General features: G+C 32.7%; 2 protein-coding genes across 2 annotated transcripts in view; one reads left to right on the top strand and one right to left on the bottom strand.

Annotated features, from left to right (window-relative positions):
- Positions 1-1,848: 1,848 nt before the first annotated feature.
- On the top strand, positions 1,849-17,150 carry LOTGIDRAFT_164761 (hypothetical protein; the record flags this gene model as incomplete). The annotated part of the gene is made up of 9 exons (XM_009061284.1): positions 1,849-2,050; positions 7,933-8,240; positions 8,811-8,972; positions 11,538-11,648; positions 12,919-12,947; positions 12,989-13,119; positions 14,848-14,849; positions 16,266-16,383; positions 16,987-17,150. The coding sequence occupies 9 exons, from the start codon at positions 1,849-1,851 to the stop codon at positions 17,148-17,150; spliced, it is 1,227 nt and encodes a 408-aa protein (XP_009059532.1).
- Positions 17,151-19,471: 2,321 nt separating this feature from the next.
- LOTGIDRAFT_164760 (hypothetical protein) overlaps positions 19,472-20,204 on the bottom strand; it is a gene marked incomplete at both ends in the record, with an annotated part of 9,194 nt that continues 8,461 nt past the window's right edge. Inside the window, 3 exons of the mRNA XM_009061283.1 lie at positions 19,472-19,478; positions 19,656-19,792; positions 20,012-20,088. Coding sequence (XP_009059531.1) covers positions 19,472-19,478; positions 19,656-19,792; positions 20,012-20,088 — 221 coding nt within the window. The remainder of the gene's footprint in view (positions 19,479-19,655; positions 19,793-20,011; positions 20,089-20,204) is intronic.

The following is a 20,204-nucleotide window of genomic DNA, read 5'->3' as shown; positions in this document are numbered from 1 at the left end:
AAAATGACACAATAAAGATCCTTTTACATTGACATTGCGAGTATATACGTGTGTTCTTTTCGCGGATTCCTATCACACCCATGGGATCCAATGGTATTAGATATATCCATTAGTGTTAAATATGTCCGGATCGCAAAACCAGATTCTTTGTACATTATATTATACAACAGTGACTTAATTTTTCAGTTATATAGGTTTAATTTATTTTCCAGTTTAATTGAATTCCTTTGAAATCATGCTAATTTCACCCAAATTTATCACCACGCACCACTACGTATCACAAATGATTTCATGATCCGTTAGATTCTGGTTGACATTGAGCAATTGTACGATATATAGTTTTATGGAACAACAATTAATGGTTAAAGTTTTGTGAATGTTTTCGACGTTTTTTTTTTCATTCATGGTTCCACGAATTTTATGATGAAAACGAATCCGTTCTACCCATATATGTCTATTTGCTGTTGAAAGTGGAAATAGTCTTAACATTACCTTTATAGAAAATATGTTAAGAAGAAGGTGCTAATTATGCTACCATGCTGTCTTTGCTTACTTTAATCACCAACTTCAATTATTGTACATCAAGACTTCCTTGTGAACAATTTACCTTCTCCTTAAGAACATAATTAGCTCTTACAGGAAACGCAAAGATTGATTTTATGCTCTACGACACGTCTTGTTTTCAGCATTATCATTGGTTCACAGGACTTCAACCTTAGAATTTACTATTTATTTACTATTCTTGCTATTGAATATGGAGTTTTACGTCTTACTTTTCGAAAGACTATATCATTCAGCGCCTTCAACGTCAACATGCATAGGTTGAAAACCTGATTGAAATAATATTTTTGCTGTTTTTTGTTTTGCCCGAATCGAACCCCGGACTGCAAGGATAGCGATCAAGGTCTAATTTCAGAGGAGGTAATCAAGAATGGAGATTTGAACTCAATTTACGATTGGCAGTTAATCCGATAGCTTATTAGTTTGTAACAGGATTAACGCTTTCATCTCAACCTTCATAGTCTATAGATATACACGTATCAGCACGGTAGACCATCAGAAGAACAAAAACTGTGTTGAAATTTGCTCCAATTTACCTCGTGAGTGGCTGCAAAAAATCAAAATCAAAAAGGCCATAAGTACACACCAAAGAGCGGCAGTCTATTTTAATCAAAACATGTAGATGTGTTTTCCTGAATTGATCGACCTTGATTTTACTGATCAATTTTGAGTGATGGAGACAATAAATAAAAGATAATAAAATCCACGTTTAATTATCATAGAACGGAAAGCAGGTAGAAATTTGCTGATTTTTTCCGTAAACAATGTGACGATAAGGAGATTTATATGAATTGTCTATTTATAGTGGAGTTGAAGCTATAAGGTATTATTGATTGATAGAGGATTCAATGTGAGGCGAATTACTGGAACTTCGTGTTCAACACCAGTATCACGATAGCCTATAATCAAACTCAAATTATATGCTAGTTTTTAGTACTTTGTGATACTTTTGTGAAACGATGATAGGTCTATAAAGTTAGATTAATTGCTATTCAAAAGGACAGCGGAAACTTACTTAATTACTTCGTGACAACTTATTTAATGACTTTTTCAACCGAAAGAGTTCGTGTAAAATGTTGTGAAAATCTCCAAAATTGAACAAATCTGCACAAGGAATTATATCAGATTTATATCATGTCAACTCCTAAAGACACCAGTGAAACTGTTCCCATCAAAAGACCAGATGGCATGGAAATGGAGAGACTACCAATTCCAAATCAAAATGGAGAACTGATCACGGACGTGGAATCCTTAGCAGCTTCGCCACCCGGATCTTATGGTAGTACGATGGACATTGGTCCTGGTGCATCAACAGCTAATCTTTTGAGGATTGATTTGGATAAAAAGATCAGTCGACATACTGGTGAAGGTGCTGAACAAAGAGAAACTTGGGATAATCGAGCACAATTTATTCTATCATTAGTGGGCTATGCTGTGGGATTAGGAAATGTTTGGAGATTCCCATATTTAACACAGAAAAATGGCGGTGGTAAGCTGACATATTTATTACATACCAATAGGACGATGAATCTACTGGTGGGCAAGTTTGTTCCCCAATGTCAAGCTATTAGCTTGAGCTTTTGAGTCATAGACTTGGTTCAATGTAGGCTAATAATAGCACTGTGGCGGGTGGTGCGAGCGAGGCAGGGTATGCTATGCTCTTCCCCGGACGGAACCTCTATTGCCAACCAAATAAAAATTTATCTTCTGATAAAAAAAAAAATCTGGGCATGTTTTAAAATAGCTTTGTTTTATAAATCGTAAAACAACATAAAACCACGATGCATTAATGCGGTATGGTATTTTCATCACTAAATTGGGTTCAATCACCTTAATCTAATACCCCATCCCATTCTTTCTGCTTCTGTTTTTTAAAGCAAAATTTTCAAATACCCATGGCATACTACGCCGATGATTTGAAAATAGACTACACCAGGTATTCATACACGATCTTTATCTTGAAATTGTCTATATTTACCTATGATATTGCAGTCTGTCTTTTGGCGTCAGCTTGCCTACTTGTCATTCAAGTTTTACACCCCCACCTGATTTTTTGCTAATGAACAATGGTTGAACGCTTATGAAAGCATGATTATGTGCAATGCAAGTAAAGAATACACTTTTTTGACATCACTGCTGAAGTAGTTCGATTTATGCCATTGCAGCTTATCTTGGATGTTCTAAACAATCAACTTCGGCAGTTACTATTTGTTGCGTTTTCAGGCTTCTCGATATCATATATAGTGAAGGTTTATCATACAAATATATGATATACTCTAAATATTCAAAAAACCAATTACATGTTTTTTTGAAAATTTACATGGTAATTTATGCTTTATTGCATGAATAAAAATTTAATGAAACATTGCATTGTTGAAATTATACTTCGAAACAGGTGTTTGTATATTTATTATTTAGATTTATATATTAATTGAAAACAAAATATTTCAGGCAACACTTGTTTGCTTTCCTGAGACTCTTCTATTATTGTTAGCTTATAGATCTAGTCATTTCAAATTCTTATGTAACTAGATCTATTTTCTTGTGATAAATTTCCAACTTTTATTCTGAACATAAGGCATCTAAAAATTATGGGTTGCATTCTATGGACTATTCCTTATGGTGACGAGCTGTAACTAGAAAGCAATCATTTTATAGTTCAGTTATTATCTGAAGATTTTTCTAAGATGGAAATCACAATTGGAGTTGCGTTATTATTTCTTTAAGTCATCGAAAAAATCAATAGTCATGCCATTAGTATTATTGTTTTAATATGGTTATAATTTGTTGAAAGGGCTAGAAGCATTTGAAACGATAAAACAAAGCTTTTTATTTGTTATCTATAAATGTTCAACCTATTTCCCTTTTATCTTATAACAATGAAACTAAATAGCGATATTCATAGGAAAAACAGAATAAAAATTTAATAGCATAGTTCAAAAATAGAATATCGATTTATTTTACAGCATCCACCATGCAAGGCAAAATGCTATCTATAGATGGCTTTCTTGTTTTTCTTTATCGCCTTTGGTTCAGTGAGTCGTTTCTGGTATGCTCTGATGGATCCCAATGTTTGTCTAAAAGTTACTTCACTTTTACCCATAAATGTTCAGATAGTTGAAATGGAAAGTAAAAGACGGTTAAATTGAACAATATTCCGGATCTAATTTGGTGCATTGTCTGGACGAAACTGACCATTGTCCTACTCAAATGCCTCTGATAATGCACTACGATGCAGGATTCACAATCCTCTTACGGAGCCGATCAGTGCAATGTAAAACCTTTTTAACTTTTCTCGTGTACCATCAAACCTAAATAAGTGTAAAATTGGGGGCAATCCATTTTTTGGATAGTAACGAGTCTAATGACTTCAGTGCATTAGATCTGAGGATTGGTTACCTGCAACTGATCTACTAATCTCTGAACAGAAAGTGAATAACGAAAGATCTGTTTATAATACTTAAAATAAATTTGGGCTTTTTCTTTCTTCTGACAACAATGCTACAAAAGGCGGATATCTGACTCGACTCATTATAACTAGATTTTTAGTGAAAATAAGACATAAATCAACATATTGAAAAATAACCCTTTTCCCATTTCACAGCCAGCTGTGATGCAATTTGTTTCCAAAACATTTGTGGAAACGTAATTTCCGCTTTTGTCATCGTATAAACAAACCTATATATCAGTCTACCACTTTGAAGCTTTTCAACCAATCTACCTTCTTTCATGATTATACCACTACAAACTTAATTACATGTGTTTGTTTACCTCAATCAACGAAGCTTTTTCCTGTTTTATCCAGGAAACTACTGAATGATTAATATAAAATAAACTGAATAATTATATTGTTATACATTCATAAACAGTAAAGAGCCATTATTATCCCTTTGAGATTTCGAAAAGAGCAATGTTTAGTACGAATAGGTTGGTCGTTGATTCATAGTTTTGTTTTAAGAAGTGTTTTATGAATTTAATGAACAAGAGCTTTTGGAATCACTGAACTGGGTTGGGGGTTTGGTTCTTTTGGCCAGATAGAATAACGATTTGCACCCCAGTTATTCCCCAACTTCTATTTGAACAAATTAGAAATTTTTGTCAGGATGCACCAAATCATTTCAATTTTGCAAAAATTCTCGAGAGAACCCTCTCAGACGCTCCATAAGATTCCTTACGATTATGACGCCTCCGCCTGGAGTTGTTGCATTTTTAATTCAGCCATTGTGTTGCAATTTTATTGTATGGTATTGTTAATAGAAATGCATTTTCAAATTAAAATTATCTCCCTTGGAAGATGAACATTTACATTCATTTGATTAGCAACAGAGTGATCCACACTTTCTAAATCTGGGTAGAACTTCCTTTTTCTTGCTCAACTACAAATTAGATTTATTTTAGTTTACTTTCTATGTCGCCCTACTGTTGTCCCTGCCATAATCGTCCTTGATTTTCTTAACGTTAATGGAATTGGATATTGGAATAATGGTTGGAACGCAATCCTATTATCATTGCTACACTCTTAATTATACTCATTCCCTGAGAAGTTTCCCTTACAGTGTGTCTGGTCTGTATTGATACTGAGATGGTATTGTAAGAATATTACGTTAAAACATAATTATCTACCGCTGATATTAGATTGGGTATCGAGGATAAGGATGATTAAATCGAGAAAGACAAGCCTCGGGTTTACATTCCTTGACTGACACAATATTCAATAATTGACAACTGTATAATGTCCAACTATATTAAATGCAGTTAATATCAGATCGTGTGTACATGATATATTTTCAGATCGTGATTGCTGTCTAAATTCAGTTATAATTGGAACTTGCAACACATGAGATCATATTAAAATGTTATTAAATGGTGAATACATTTTGCAATTTTCTGACAATTTTGATGTTTTTGAGATCATATTCCTTTTTTAGATATAATATAATTATAACGAACCTGAGTAAGCTTAACTACATTAATTGCTAAATGTCAAATGTTATCTCTTGTGTTTAAATATCAAATTTAACAATTAGGAAGTGATTTGAAATAGCACTAGCAGTGGAAAACAAAATAAGCATGACTAAATACTAACAAATGTCAGGGTTCCGATATATCATTCTTAAAAATAATAGTAGTAGTGGAGCGTAATCATATATCATTTTCTGAAATGAAAGTAATAATAATGATAATAGTAATAATAATGATAATAGTAATAATAATGATAATAGTAATAATAATAATAATGATAATAGTAATAATAATAGTAATAATGATAATGATCATAATAATAATATTAATGATAATAATAATGATAATAATAATAAAATTAATGATAATAATAATAATAGTAATAATGATACTGATAATAAAATTAATGATAATAATAATAAAATTAATGATAATAATAATAATGATAGTAGTAATAATGATAATAGTAATAATAATAATAATAGTAATAATGATAATAGTAATAATAATGATAATAGTAATAATGATAATAGTAATAATAATAATACGATAATAATAACTGTTTATTTTATTTGGAACAAAACAGTATGAAATATAAAGAAATTTTATCAAAATATACACAAGTACATTGTGTTATAAGATAGACAGATTATGTTACTGTGATCAAGATGTACAGGCTTCCAGTCTGAATAAGTTGTTACATAATACTTTAGATATACAATATCTCTAGACTATCAGTCAGTCTTCATTATCTCTAAATATACTGCCAACAACAGCGTAATATATGACATTCGTTACGTGTCAAGTAATATGATCTACTGTTGATCATCGCATCATCGGCTCTCAATATTGATGATCTTCGATCTACTCAATACCACTCAATACATAATCACATGTTGGTGGCATTTTAATGATCTTTACTTCTTGATTAAAGAACAAGAAATCCAAAATAGTCACGACTTGAAATTTGTAATTGAATTGGGGGTAATTATGTGTATTATTCTTGTATAAACTACGTTTACGGCGTTTCTCCTCCAATTCTTTTCATCGGTTAACATAAACCTCTGGTAGCGATAGAAATTAATGTCATAATCGATGTATTTCATTTATATTTTGTATTGGAAGGGCCACTCCAAAATGTTTTTGAAAATAAAGGGCTCAAATCATTATTCTATGCATTTCAGAGGCTTTCTTCCTCTATCAAATAAACAAAATTTTCCTTCTTCCATTTTGCCTTTTAATTTTTCTCCATTTTCTTCCTTTTTGGGGGAATTTTGGAGGAGGTCATGGCCCCCTTGGTACACACTTTGGAGCCTCCAATGAGTGCAGATATTATCACAGATCAGTTGTTCCCAGGCTGTTACCTTATTCATATATTCATTAATACTGTTAAAGGTGGCGAAGTGGACTAAAGAAAAGGGGGTGGAGGTCTCCTATTGATTTGATTATAACCGGTTTTTAAATCCACAACTCGAACAGTATTGATCTGTGCATCGTCTGATTTACTAACAAGGTTACTAAACATGTCATCAAAGGGAGACATTTATACTGTAAACATCGTTGTGATCTACACATAAACTGAATGGCGTGGCCTTTTTTCTCACAATACCTTGTGGAAAGCTGTTAGGGATCCGTTAGGATTTGCGTCATTGATACAGCGTGATTCCATCACCTGAGTGTAAATGATAATGATTAGCATGTAAATATTTAAGGGTAATTGAACCAATGTAGCTGAGGGTAAAAGAGAATATTGCCATACTTGCTGACAATTAAATACTCTGGTCGTTGACTTTGCCTAAAGGCAATGATTTAATTAATTGGTAGCGACTTGTTGTGGAAACGACACTAATGGCAAAGCTAAATCCTATAACTTTTTTCAGTGTTGTTGTAGAAACACATAAATATCAATCATTAGTCCTAGAAGGAGAAAGACTCCAAGCATGTATGATAAATATTTGGACAGTCGGATATGTCATGATTTTTATTTAACATAGATAATATCCATAGATATTTTAAATCTCGGAAAAGGTCAATGACTGAATATATATAATATAAAATGATATATATGACAGTTCGCATCTGCTCTTCCAATGATAACCTCATCTCAATCTACCATAGACTATACATCCTAAATAATTCCGTTTGATTTCTGGTATAATATTAGAGATTTTTTATGTGTTTGTACTGGTGCAAACAAGGCATTTGTACTCTAAAATGTATATAAGTAGACTAGACATTATAATTAAATAAATATGCATCCTAAAAGGTCGTGTATAGAAATAGAATAGAAACTTTAAAATAATCTAAATGAATCCTGTTAGGAAAATGTATCTTGACCAGTGTATTTATTATAAAAATGAATAAGTATTAATTTTCAAGGGATTTTTATTATTTTTTTTTTATTTTCAGGTGCTTTTTTAATTCCCTATGCAGTTATGTTGGCAGTGGAAGGAATTCCGTTATTTTACCTGGAATTGGCTATTGGCCAAAGACTTAGAAAAGGTGCTTATGGTGCCTGGAATCAGGTGTCGCCATATTTAGGAGGAATAGGAATTGCATCATCTATTGTTTCATTCAACGTAGCTCTGTATTATAATACCATCATGGCCTGGTGTTTAGTGTATCTTGTACAAAGTTTCCAAAGTCCCTTACCATGGGCAAGCTGTCCACATGATCTCGGCATAAATGATTCCTATATCATTGTACCAGAGTGTGAGGTAAGATGTTTCATAAACGTTCCGACTATCTATAGCAATGAGACAGAATCCGATGACTGGTTATTCTCCAGTAATACCTTCAAGGACCATTGACACCTGCTTAATGATGAGTCTGATCTATTATGAGTCTGACACTAGCAGGATCTGTCATATTGGCTAAAAGATTAGTGCTTTCAAGTACATGAATACTCTCAATGGTCTACAAAGAGTCTGATTCTCCTAAATTATCCTCTTCTGATGTCTATGATTGCATGATATTACAAAATGGTTATTTTATGTGTGGTATCGTCCCAAAATCGCAAGGACTGTCCAGTCTTTGGATTTTGAATAGATGAAAAAAGGCCCACTCATTTTAAAGTACATGCATATGCTTTGATTTTTCACAGAAGCATACTGATGTAGATAACAGAGCTCCAGGCTTAGCTTTCTGTTTGCTCGTTCTCAAACATAAATTATTAACATGAATAAAAATGCCACGCCACAGTTATCTTTATAACACACTTAATCTGTACAGACTAATGTATTTAATTTTAGCTTATCTAATTAGTTATATTAATCTTATTTTGTAAGAAAAGCAGCCCTCCGAGTTATTTCTGGTATCGAGATACTCTGCAGACTGCTGACTCAGTTGAATCGACACCGTATCTCAACTGGAAGATTGTGGTTGGTTTAATTGGTGCATGGATAATAGTCTATTTATGTATGATTAAAGGCATCAAATCTTCAGGGAAAGTAAGTGAGTCTTCTGCCATGGCAGCTTAATTAAAATTAAACCACACTTTTTCCGTTTTTTTATTAGCTTTTATTTTTAATGTAGCCATTTCAGTTATGGTCATATTGAACATTATAATTAACATTTTGACGGACGTTCAAGAGGGTTGTCGTTAGTTAGACCCTTTCTGGAGTGGTTATATTAGAAATAAAAAAACGGAACGAATGTTTGGCCATTTTATTTAGACTGCTGGTTAGTGAAATGGTTTGGGGTCGACGCTTTCTAAGGATCTAAGGATTCAAACCTATAGAAACCAATAACTCAGCAGACAGTTATTGACTTGGTTGTCCAATTGTCCAATTTTACGAGCTTGATATAAATGATTTGAGTTTACTCGCTTTTTTGTTTTAAGGACTGTGACAAAGGCAAGATGGCGACTGACTTGTATAGCCTTATTGGACGTATCCATTATACTATATTTATCCTAATGGATTCACGTCTCATAATAAGCTGTTAACTTTCAGCCTTACCTTCCATATATAGCTTACATTAATATAGCTTATATTTATTATATTGGCTGATGTAACCGTATTAATACCCAGAGTAAGAGGCTCTAATGTTATGTGTAGATAGATAATTACAAGTACATTCAATCTCCCATAAGTAAACCGGCATATATTCTTAATACAAGAAAAAGCATTGATCGGTCGATGCATATTTGGGCTTAAGAGAAGAAAAATATCCGCTATAAACGTTTGCAAAATAATACAAATTTTATCATGAATCTTTTTACCGTAACTGCTTTGACATAAATTTCTACATCATTTTAAGAGTTTCATTTCCAAGGCAATACCTAAAGATAGTGCCATTTTTGTGGTAGAACAAACACTTATTTTGTGCTAGATATGAAGACTGGTTATTGGCATTTTTATCACTTTTAGCCAGTTTTAATATTACTATATGAATGTTGACTCAAGCCCTATTTTTTCTATGAAGAATTATATGAATTCGCCAGATATTCTCAAGACCGCCAACAAAAAGTCAATCTATTAAGAAAAAGAAATGATAATTCGACCATTGTCATAATGTTTTCCTTGGAGTTTGAAAAGTGTATGTATTATCTGCTTGCTCAACCACTTCCACTGACAAGATGCATCATTTTAGAGACAGTAAGCGTCACATACTCATGAATCAGACAGACTGTTGTTAGGTGTCATCGTTTAAAACCTGATTTTCACCATCCTGTGTCAGAGTTCTTTCCTGTTTCGGACATAATAAAAAAAAATCAAAATTTGAAATAGTTTCATTGACTTATTCGTTGAGCACCAGACAGTAAACAATCCATTAACTAGCTATTTAATGGGAAACGTTTTACATGCTAGATTTCATTCTATTAGTTAAATTGAAATTGGCGTAAAAACAGCCATACATATCAAAGAACATGTACGGACGTAAGGTTTTAAGCAACGAGTGCAGCTCTTTAGAAAGTTAAGGTATCCTTATTAAAATGATTAACAAATGATAGAACCATATTTTGCAACCACTGACTCTACTACGTTTTTTTAATTAGTAAAAGAAAAAGGGGAATGCGTTTGAAATAAAAAAGACTATACCAAAAGCTAAAATTTCGTATTTCATCTGTTTGGAATAAGCAAGTTTATATTTTTTCCAAGTTTAAATTTAAGCGCTATGGCATTTTATTTTGCGAAATAAAATGATACCTTTTATCATCCAATATTTCATTTGATTAGCCAAAATTAACATTTAGCGCAAAGATCAGCGAATCAAATATAAATGAACAATTTTCGCGAGAATTTACTGCCAAAGCTAAAAATATACGGTAAATCTCGAAGGCCTCTATAACCTTAAGAAACTATTGTCATTGGCAAGATCAATCAAAAAAGTGGAATATTTTAAATTGCTACCGAATTGTTATGAAATTAAAATCAAAATTTAACTTGATCAGCCAAAACTCATGTGATAAATTGCTTATCCAATTTTTTCAATCTAAATTGAACCTTGGTATATTCGATATAGCGTGACTAGACTGTTCGCATATAGAAACTACTCCGGAAAATGACCTTTGTCTTGCATGTAAAGACAAAATACTTTAAGAGTTAAAAGTTGGATAAGAGCCAACTTGTCAAACTTATCTTGACTACCATTCTTAACTCTTGGAAACCTTTGATTTGTCAGATAAAAATTGTCTTCGTTGGTTATTTTACGCTAGTTTTGTGGCAGTGCTGCTCAATCAATGACATGCAATAATTTATCTCAAACAAAATGCCCCAGAAAAAATATAAAAATTGACGGAGGTGATTATCTTTCTGACAAGCACATCATTTGCTGGTTAGTACATCATATTATTTTATTATCAATTTACTGTTTTAAACTTTTAACAAGCATGTCAGTTTTATAAGCTCGCGACGATTGCCAAGCTACAATTAGTTGTGTATTCGAAAGAATATCTCTACCAACGAACCAGTGCCTTTATTTCGCTTTCCAGTACAAAATCCACAGTGAAAACAAAAAACAAAGGCATCACACTCATATATTGAACATAGAATATGACCTTCTTTTTTCAGGTTGTGTACGTTACAGCCACGTTTCCCTACATCGTTTTGGTGGTTTTCTTCTTTCGTGGTGTTACACTACGTGGAATGGAGAAAGGTATAGAACATTTATTCGTACCAGAGGTAGGTCCTTTACGCTTATTGTCTTATTCCACTTACCATTTCAAATACCATAGGTCAGAATTGAATATATATCCATTCACAAGTATTGATTTTGAAGACGAAAGTCAACAAATGATTTGAATAAACGCGGCGGTTAAGAAACTTGAAACATAAATAGAAGGAAAGTTGCCACAGTGTCTCCTACTAGCTTGAATTATTGCATTACCGATGTCAAAAACTCTGTTATAAAGTATATATGTCTTTGTTGAGGATTTTCGGGTTTTTCCTCATTTTTTTGGACAGAAGAATGTATTTTTGGTAACTTATTATGTAACAATATTGACAATTTTACATTCTCATCAAGTTGATATCGCCTAAGAGTCTTTAATTTTCTTGAAATAATGAGATCTCATGACAAAAACATCTGTTAGTTGTAATTGGTAGGCTAGTTGTCAAGTCAACTAGACGACGAGCAACTGGTTCTGGACAGCAGAATCTATTTACGTTCTAAAATTGGTTGTTAGAAATCTGTCTGGAGCTGCTAGAAAATACAAATTTAGCAACATGCATCTTAGGGGCATACATGATAAATTTCTTTAATTGTCTGATAGCCAAGGTAGAGCAGTAACCTCGTGGTTATTATTATGCCAAATTGTACTGTTACCTCCAAGCAAGGCACAGATCAGCTACATGGTATAGATGAACCTCACGGTAAAAGTCTGCCATAATGAATCTAATTTACACGCTATATTATGATCAGTCACTCGATAATGATTTGATCAGATCAAATCGTACGATAATGATCAATCACGCGATAATGATTTGATCAGAAGATAACTTCAAACCTTACGAAGAGGATCAGTCACGCGATTGTGATACGTTCAGATGCTAGCGAAAACTGTACAATAATGATCAGTCACAGGATAATGATTTGATCAAATGATAACGACGACTGTTCGATAATTGATCAGCCAAACTTTTCAAGAATGATCAGACATACGACAATGATTTAATCGAAATACTTCAAAGCACAGGATGATGATCAGCTCCATGCCATTCCTGTCTATTTTGCTTGAAGTGTTTCATTTAAGAACCCAGCTAGTGAGATCTTTACAGTAATTTGGATCAACACCTTGAATGCGGTTTGTCAAAACATGAATGTCAAATAATATCAGTTTTTAAGAGGAAAGTCCACATTAGCAATGATATTTATTTGGTATACATATATATTTAACTTCTACCGATAAGCCACATAGTGATGATTAACCACGTGTTATATTCAAATTTTCAGTGGAATAAGCTGTTTGATCCTGCAGTTTGGTTAGATGCTGCAACACAGATATTTTACAGTTTTGGTTTAGCATTTGGTTGTCTATAGCTTTAGCATCTTATAACCCAGTTCGTAGTAATTTTCTAAAAGAAACACTGTTAGTGACGGTGTGTGATTTCTTTACTTCAATTTTCACTGCAGTGGTTGTTTTTTCCATATTAGGTATGTATATTTTCTATGTATATATTTGACCACTCTCCGTCTTTTTTATTTCCGTATAACCTATAAAGGGGAATAGGAAGAGTGGTTTTCATGTACGCCCAATGTATGAAATATTGTTAACGTAATTTGTTTCGTTCGTCATTTACTTCGGCATATACGTTTATGTTGTTTTTTGTTAGAGAGTTTAATTACATCCGGTTTAGTGACAGACCGGAATTTGAAGGTTTATTCTGTAGGAGTACCGGTTATGAACAAATTGTTAATAATTACCATGTACAATATTCTTCCATTAGAAATAGAAAGTGGTTTGAGCTGAGGGATTCGTTGATACAAGAAAGCGGATAGTGTTATAGTATCTATTGATGTTATTTTAATCAGGTTTTATTCTGTAGTTATTTAATCCTACTCAATGTTTTTTTCTAGTATTTCCTGATTGAATTCTGGGTTTTATTACCTAAGGAAATTGAAATCTGGAATCATCCTCAAGTCTTTTGTAGTCACTTTGATTCTCGATCAGTTCAACATTTTAGCTTCTACTTACAATGATTGTCAAGAATTGATTTTTCCCGCACTTTAATTTGATTTAATTTTTAACGCTGGGGCAAATTGACAGTGTATTTTGTTAAAGATGGTTTCAAGAAGTACATTTAAAGATTAGTTTTAGTCTGTGATTGGTAAAATGACACGAAGCTCACCTCGGTGTGCTTTAATTGATGAATTTGAATATTGTAGTTGAAGTCTGTACGACACAGATAAAGAGGATTTTGCTTCTCATTATCGTCAGGAAAAGATGTTTTGTTAATGATGCGTTGAGATTGTAGGTCTCGAAACTATGTAAAAGAGAAATTATTCCATACAAACAGGAGTAACTATACACAAACAGGAGTAACTATACTCAAACAGGAGTAACTATACACAAACAGTAGTAACTAATCTTTATCACATTTTACCGTTCAAAGTTGTTCGCATTCATTTGGCTAATAAGATATAGCAGAATGGTACATAAAACTTCATTGATTGTGAGCCTAAAGATTGTAAAGTTAATGTTACTAACTGATATCACTTGAGTGTCAAATAAACAGTTACACGGGCTTTTAATTGAACTGTCAGTAGGCAAATAACGAATATTTATAGCTAAGAACATTCTCCCCGTGGCTGTCTAATTAGTTCATCAATATAAAAAGTATAGAAACAGTCTTCAGATGGCCATTCTTATTACATTATACAGATTATAGTATAGACTTAAGAGCACTTGGAGATTACTTGAAGAATTACCACGAACTGCTTGATATCAAAATAATTTTTTGAGGTCTTTCCCCTTATTTGTCCAAGTCTAAGCAATATGCCTGTAACGTGCTTCATGTTATAACCTACCAGACACGCCAATAAACAAATGGTCTGCCAGCACGCCAGTTACTAGTACAACGATTATTAAAACGATTGGGCGTACTGGATAATTCAAAAATTAATTTTGCAAAGTTGTTATGATAAACGGTCATAACAGTCACATTGTCATAGAATCCCATATGATTTTGAGCTCTTTAGGAATAATTTACCATAACCAGACAAACGTTTTATACAGTGATGTTGTTAGTAAACTTCAAATTTTTTATCTTTCAGGATTTAAAACTACGTTAGCCTATGAAAAATGTCTGGAAAATCAGAGTAATTCTACAAACGGCGGTTTAAATTCTTCAGTTATCTGTGATTTTAAAAAGTTATTGGAAGAGGTATGTGGTGGGTATTGATAAAATGATTATTTATTACTAATAGAGTCTGGGTTGTAATTAAACAGTATTCTATCTGTATAACTCTTATTGATTTCTTATAGGTCATTCTTTAACTTTGTAACCTTCCCTTCTTATTGTAGCGATCACTGGACAGACCATCTCCATTATCGTATTTGTCTCGTGCGTGCTCAAATCAGGTAGATCGAACACACTGAATTCATGACCTATGTTGGATATGTTCATTTCAAGATTCAAAAATTGTTTTTATTCTGAAAAAATAATTCTGGATTGCTGGTATTGCATAATCTCTTGCATAAACTGCTGTCGTTTCATAATATAAGGCGTTATTTCTGGTCTGTAATTGTTATTCAACACTCAACACCCATTAGTATAATAACAAGATATACAACATTAAGATAGGATTTGATAAGGGGTCATAATGATGACTTTCACCATTCACCAATGTCATATATTTCCATAAAAGCTTTCTCGAAATAGACAAATGAGTTTGAGGAAGGTCCAAAAGTTTGACGAATCGCTATAACGCAAGTGACTGTAGAAAACTATTAAGATACACGCCTTTTATTCGCCCACATGGAAATGTGGACGTATATTGCCGTCGCCCTGTCCGCCCGTCCGTCGATCGGTCCGTTCACATTTCTAGTAGACACGATCGACCCTAGTTTTTATCTGGGTTATCTCCGTCTACTTATTCAAATTTGGTTCGTATGCACGATAGAGACCACAGTTTTTATCCGATCGTGCAGGAACTTGTTATGGATCTATATATTGAGATCTCGGTTAAGTTTGAAATTGGTAATAATTGGATGAACGGTTTTAGAGTTATTTCCCTTGTGTGTACGTCGATGATACCTTATTCATGTAAGAATTTGTTGATAATTTGATGAACCATTTTTGAGGTTTTGATTTGACTTATAAATGTTTTTAAGATTGTTTGAAAATTCATTATTAAGCCACTAAAGTCTTTGTTATCATTTCTGACAGCTGGAAGTGGGTGTATGTTTCCTTGCCTGGTAAGCTATCTTCCTAAAAATGTAGGACTTAAATCAAATGCCTGAATAACTTGGCAATGTTACCTATCATGTACAACGTACAAGTCTAAAAATTACAAACAAAAATTTACAGCCATTTATACCATATTTGTCACTGCTTTGAAATACAGTACATCTATCCAGAATGATAAGTTTCGACAGCCAATAATCTTCTCCTACCAGAGTAATCCTTATTACACCATTGCGAAATATATTGAGTGGGAGGGAGACGAATTTCTGTTATCCCTAAATTATATCATAGTAAGTACATAATTACAATATTGATCTTTATAATTAATAGTCAGATGTAACCTTCTATAATCCTTCTATCATAACACACGATCGTCTCTTTCTTATATTACAGTCGGCTTCCGGCACTGGATTAGCCTTTATAGCATTTACTGAAGCTATAAACCAATTTCCAGTAGCTCCATTATGGGCTGTACTGTTTTTTCTGATGTTATTCACTCTGGGTTTGGACAGTATGTTTGGTACTCTAGAAGGAGCTCTAACCTCTATCTATGATATGATATTATTTCGACATGTTCGTAAAGAAATTGTTTGTGGTACGTGTGATATATTGATTTTTATGATTCAATAACAAAGTATTGTCACCTTATATTCCCTAAAGGAATGAATCAATTATCAAACATCGTGTTTTCTCCTGATACTCTGTAGTCTGTCCACGTAAAGAAACAATCCAATAGAAAGATAGATTGAGTCGCAAAGTGATTGATAGCAATTTGATTTGGGGCGTTGTTATTATCTTTCTAAGTGAAACATATTTCTGGTTTTTCTACGACTAATAACTAATAAAGTTTATGGAACTAACTGAAATATAAACAGAATGCAAGGATGCTCTTAGCACAATATCACCAATCTCATTTTAGTAAATTTTTGTTCGGTTTTGGTGGCCTCTACTACTTATCGTAAAGGATATTCATGATAAAAATACATCGAAAAAAACCCTTTGAATGTGACTGAAACGCACAGATGCTAAATAAGTAAACAATTAATTTGGTCAATAAGCCATCAAAATCCACCCTGAAATATCCCAATTAACTTACAGTGTTTTTCATTTACAGGTGTCGTGTGCTTTTTCTCACTGATAGTCGCATTATGTTTTGCTACCAACACAGGACCATATGTTTTCTCATTATTTGATTCATTCTCAGCTAATATACCATTATTGATAATAGCTTTTATGGAATGTGTATCTATATCATACGTGTATGGTTTACAACAGTAAGTGATTAAATTTCCCTCGTTGGTATATATCTTGCAAAACTATCCTCACGGCACACAACATGTCTTCAGTAGGCCGATCGGGAAAAGGTAATACTGTTTATTTGAAACAATGATGGTTATGGATGTTTATCATCGTTACTTTGTATAGCCATTGACGGCACTGTTATGTTACTTAATGAACAGTAGAACAATCATAATCCTGCTCCGAAATTTTGGATTAATAGAAACAGGTACTATAAGCTGAGAATCAAAAAGTAGTTAATGTATCATTCTGGTTTCAGACTAAGCGAGGACATAGAGCTTATGTTGGGTACACGACCATCTTATTTTTTCCTGTTTGCTTGGAGATATATGGCACCAGTTGCTATGGTTGTGATATTTACAGCTAGTTTAATTGAGATATTTTCAAACGGTATCAACTACGAAACTTGGAATTCAGATTTGGTTTGTATATATTTGTTCTCTTCTTTGGAAATCAGATTATGCTATATTTTTCCAATAGAGAATAGTCTCTTACAGATAAACGTTTTTTTTTTGCAAATACATATACATGTACTCTTGTATTTGTCCAAAAATGAAACAGTCGTATTCGTGAATGTATAGACTCTATTCATATTTTTTTTTCTCCAGGGTATCGTCGAATCACGCCCTTGGCCAGGATGGTGTCAGTTATGTGCAGTCTGTCTTATACTGAGTTCTGTACTTTGGATTCCGGCAGTGGCTATTGGCAAATACTTCAAATTCATTGAATACAAAGAAGAAACTCCAGCCTTCTTCCCGACGGAAGAACTTAGGGAGGAGCACAACATCGTGCCTCAACAAACAACTTTCATCGAGAAAACATTCTTTTAAAGAATGAATTGTATAAATTATACTTAAGTGTTGAGAAAAGAGATAACTTAAGTGCATAAACAGATAACGTAAGTGCATAAACAGCTAACGATAACGCATAAACAGATAACTTAAGTATATATACAGATAACTTCAGTGTATAAACTATGTATGGAATTGACAGTTAGGAAAGTTTAAGTGTTTACCGCTCTAGGTAATCATTGGTTAGTGCTTAAAGCTTGTGTCACATCCTGCTATCAAGGCAAAGGAATATCTACTCTGATTTAGAAGTTTAGAATAGACGGCGTGTATACCTAGAAATAGCCGCTTCAGTAAAAATTCACCCTTCAGGGCAACTACATAAATAAGTGGATTTGTGGAAACGTTTGTAAATGTAATTCTTATTTCTGTGAATGTTAGATGTACCTAAAAATGTTATTTAGACTCTCATTTCGGAATGCAGAGTAGTATTTTGTTCATTTCATCCTAGATGTGAATGAACGATCACATATCATTACGCCTATTCATAGGAAACTGTCATCAGGCATGGTAACCTCGTATGAATTACATTAAGGTGTTAATCGAAATTGTTTTTGAATATATGTATGATCACTCTCCATCTTGGCAAATAGTGGCCAATGCATTTATTTGTGGAGTGTACTTATTTTTCTGGCAAATATGGATATTATTAGCGTCACATAAAACTTATTCTTGTTTACGTAGAGTAGCGTCACGCCTAACGGGGTAGCATCACGCAAAAATCTTGTTCCCATTTATGTGAATGTGTGTATTATCTAGATGAATCGTCACACCCAATAGACGTTTATATTTATGTAGCGTCACGCACGTTACCTTTTTGTGGATCTAGTAACACCCTACATTGTGGTTTATGTTTATGTTATGTAATGTCACACTCAGTATTATTTATACTTTTGTGGATGTGGCGTCACACTTAATTCCATAAAAATATACTATATGGTTTTTCAATTTATGCATGTATAATTCATTTGTAACATTGCTAAAACACTTTACAGAATATTTCATTATATATGTGCAAAGGTGACACAAAGTAAATTAAATATGTGAAAATGAGATCAAAATCGTAACGTATGTAAATAAGATGATGAATGTCACATTAGTTATTGGTTATATGAATGTGAAAATAATATCACATCAAGTTGTGTTCAATTTTGCAATCCTGTAATTTATACATAGTTGTGTAAATATACAGATATCGTTATTGTGTTGTGTATAAATGTAAAATATTAAATTATTTTAGCAACTTATAATGTATTATTTTACAAGACATCAAATTGGATTAATGCACAGATTAATCAAAGCAAATTTCTTCGCAAAAGCACTTTGTGGTTATCAAACGATTTCTACAGTGGTTTTGAACTACAATATTTCCAATACTAAACCAAAAACGTATTTGAATGGTAAAGGAATGAAAGTTTTACGTACATAAATGAACCATAATACAAATTTTTTTCAAAAACTAGAAATAGAATTATAATCATAAATAACAACTTTCAAATATTATTAAAGGAATAACAACTTGTGATAGCGTTAATAAATACATACATTATACAAAGATATTCTAAAAACAGAATCCGATTTCTAAAATTCAAATATTACTATTTTGAGGTAGGCTCTTATTTGACATTAGACTTACTAGTTACTGGATAATCTAGTTTGATTTCCAAATATCTGGGTAATCTTGTCATTAAAAGGATTAACAGGTCCGAGAAAATCAGCATGGTTCTTCAACATGTTGTCCCATAAAACTTGAGCTGTTAAAGCTTGAGCAACCTGGATATAGATTTTAAAGGTTAATAAAGCTGAAATAATGCTCAAAAATAATGCTTTAAACTCAATTTGACTACTGAGATGGACCTTTTCAATATTTGCAGCCCAATCTTTCATCTCTTATGAGCTTAAATATTGTTTAATATTTGAAGCTCAATCTTTGAATACTGTGAAAATCTTTCACTTTTTTCGTCCGTAACTTCAAGTCTTTTTTTCCTTTACCTGGTTAGTATGAAAACCATCAACTGGTTCTATCAACTGCCAACCACTTCCCCCTTGTTTTTTCCAAATATCGAATACTACAATTACAAATAGAGAATAGAGAATTTTTCTTTACAAATGAATAGGCCAAATGATGACATAATATTGACGTCATCGAATAAATATTTCAATACTCAATTACAATATTAGTAAT

This window comes from Lottia gigantea (assembly GCF_000327385.1).
Source record: "Lottia gigantea unplaced genomic scaffold LOTGIsca_47, whole genome shotgun sequence".
NCBI lineage: Eukaryota > Metazoa > Mollusca > Gastropoda > Lottiidae > Lottia > Lottia gigantea.
The sequence above is the reverse complement of the archived record's forward strand: the minus strand, read 5'-3'. Positions and strand labels throughout refer to the sequence as shown.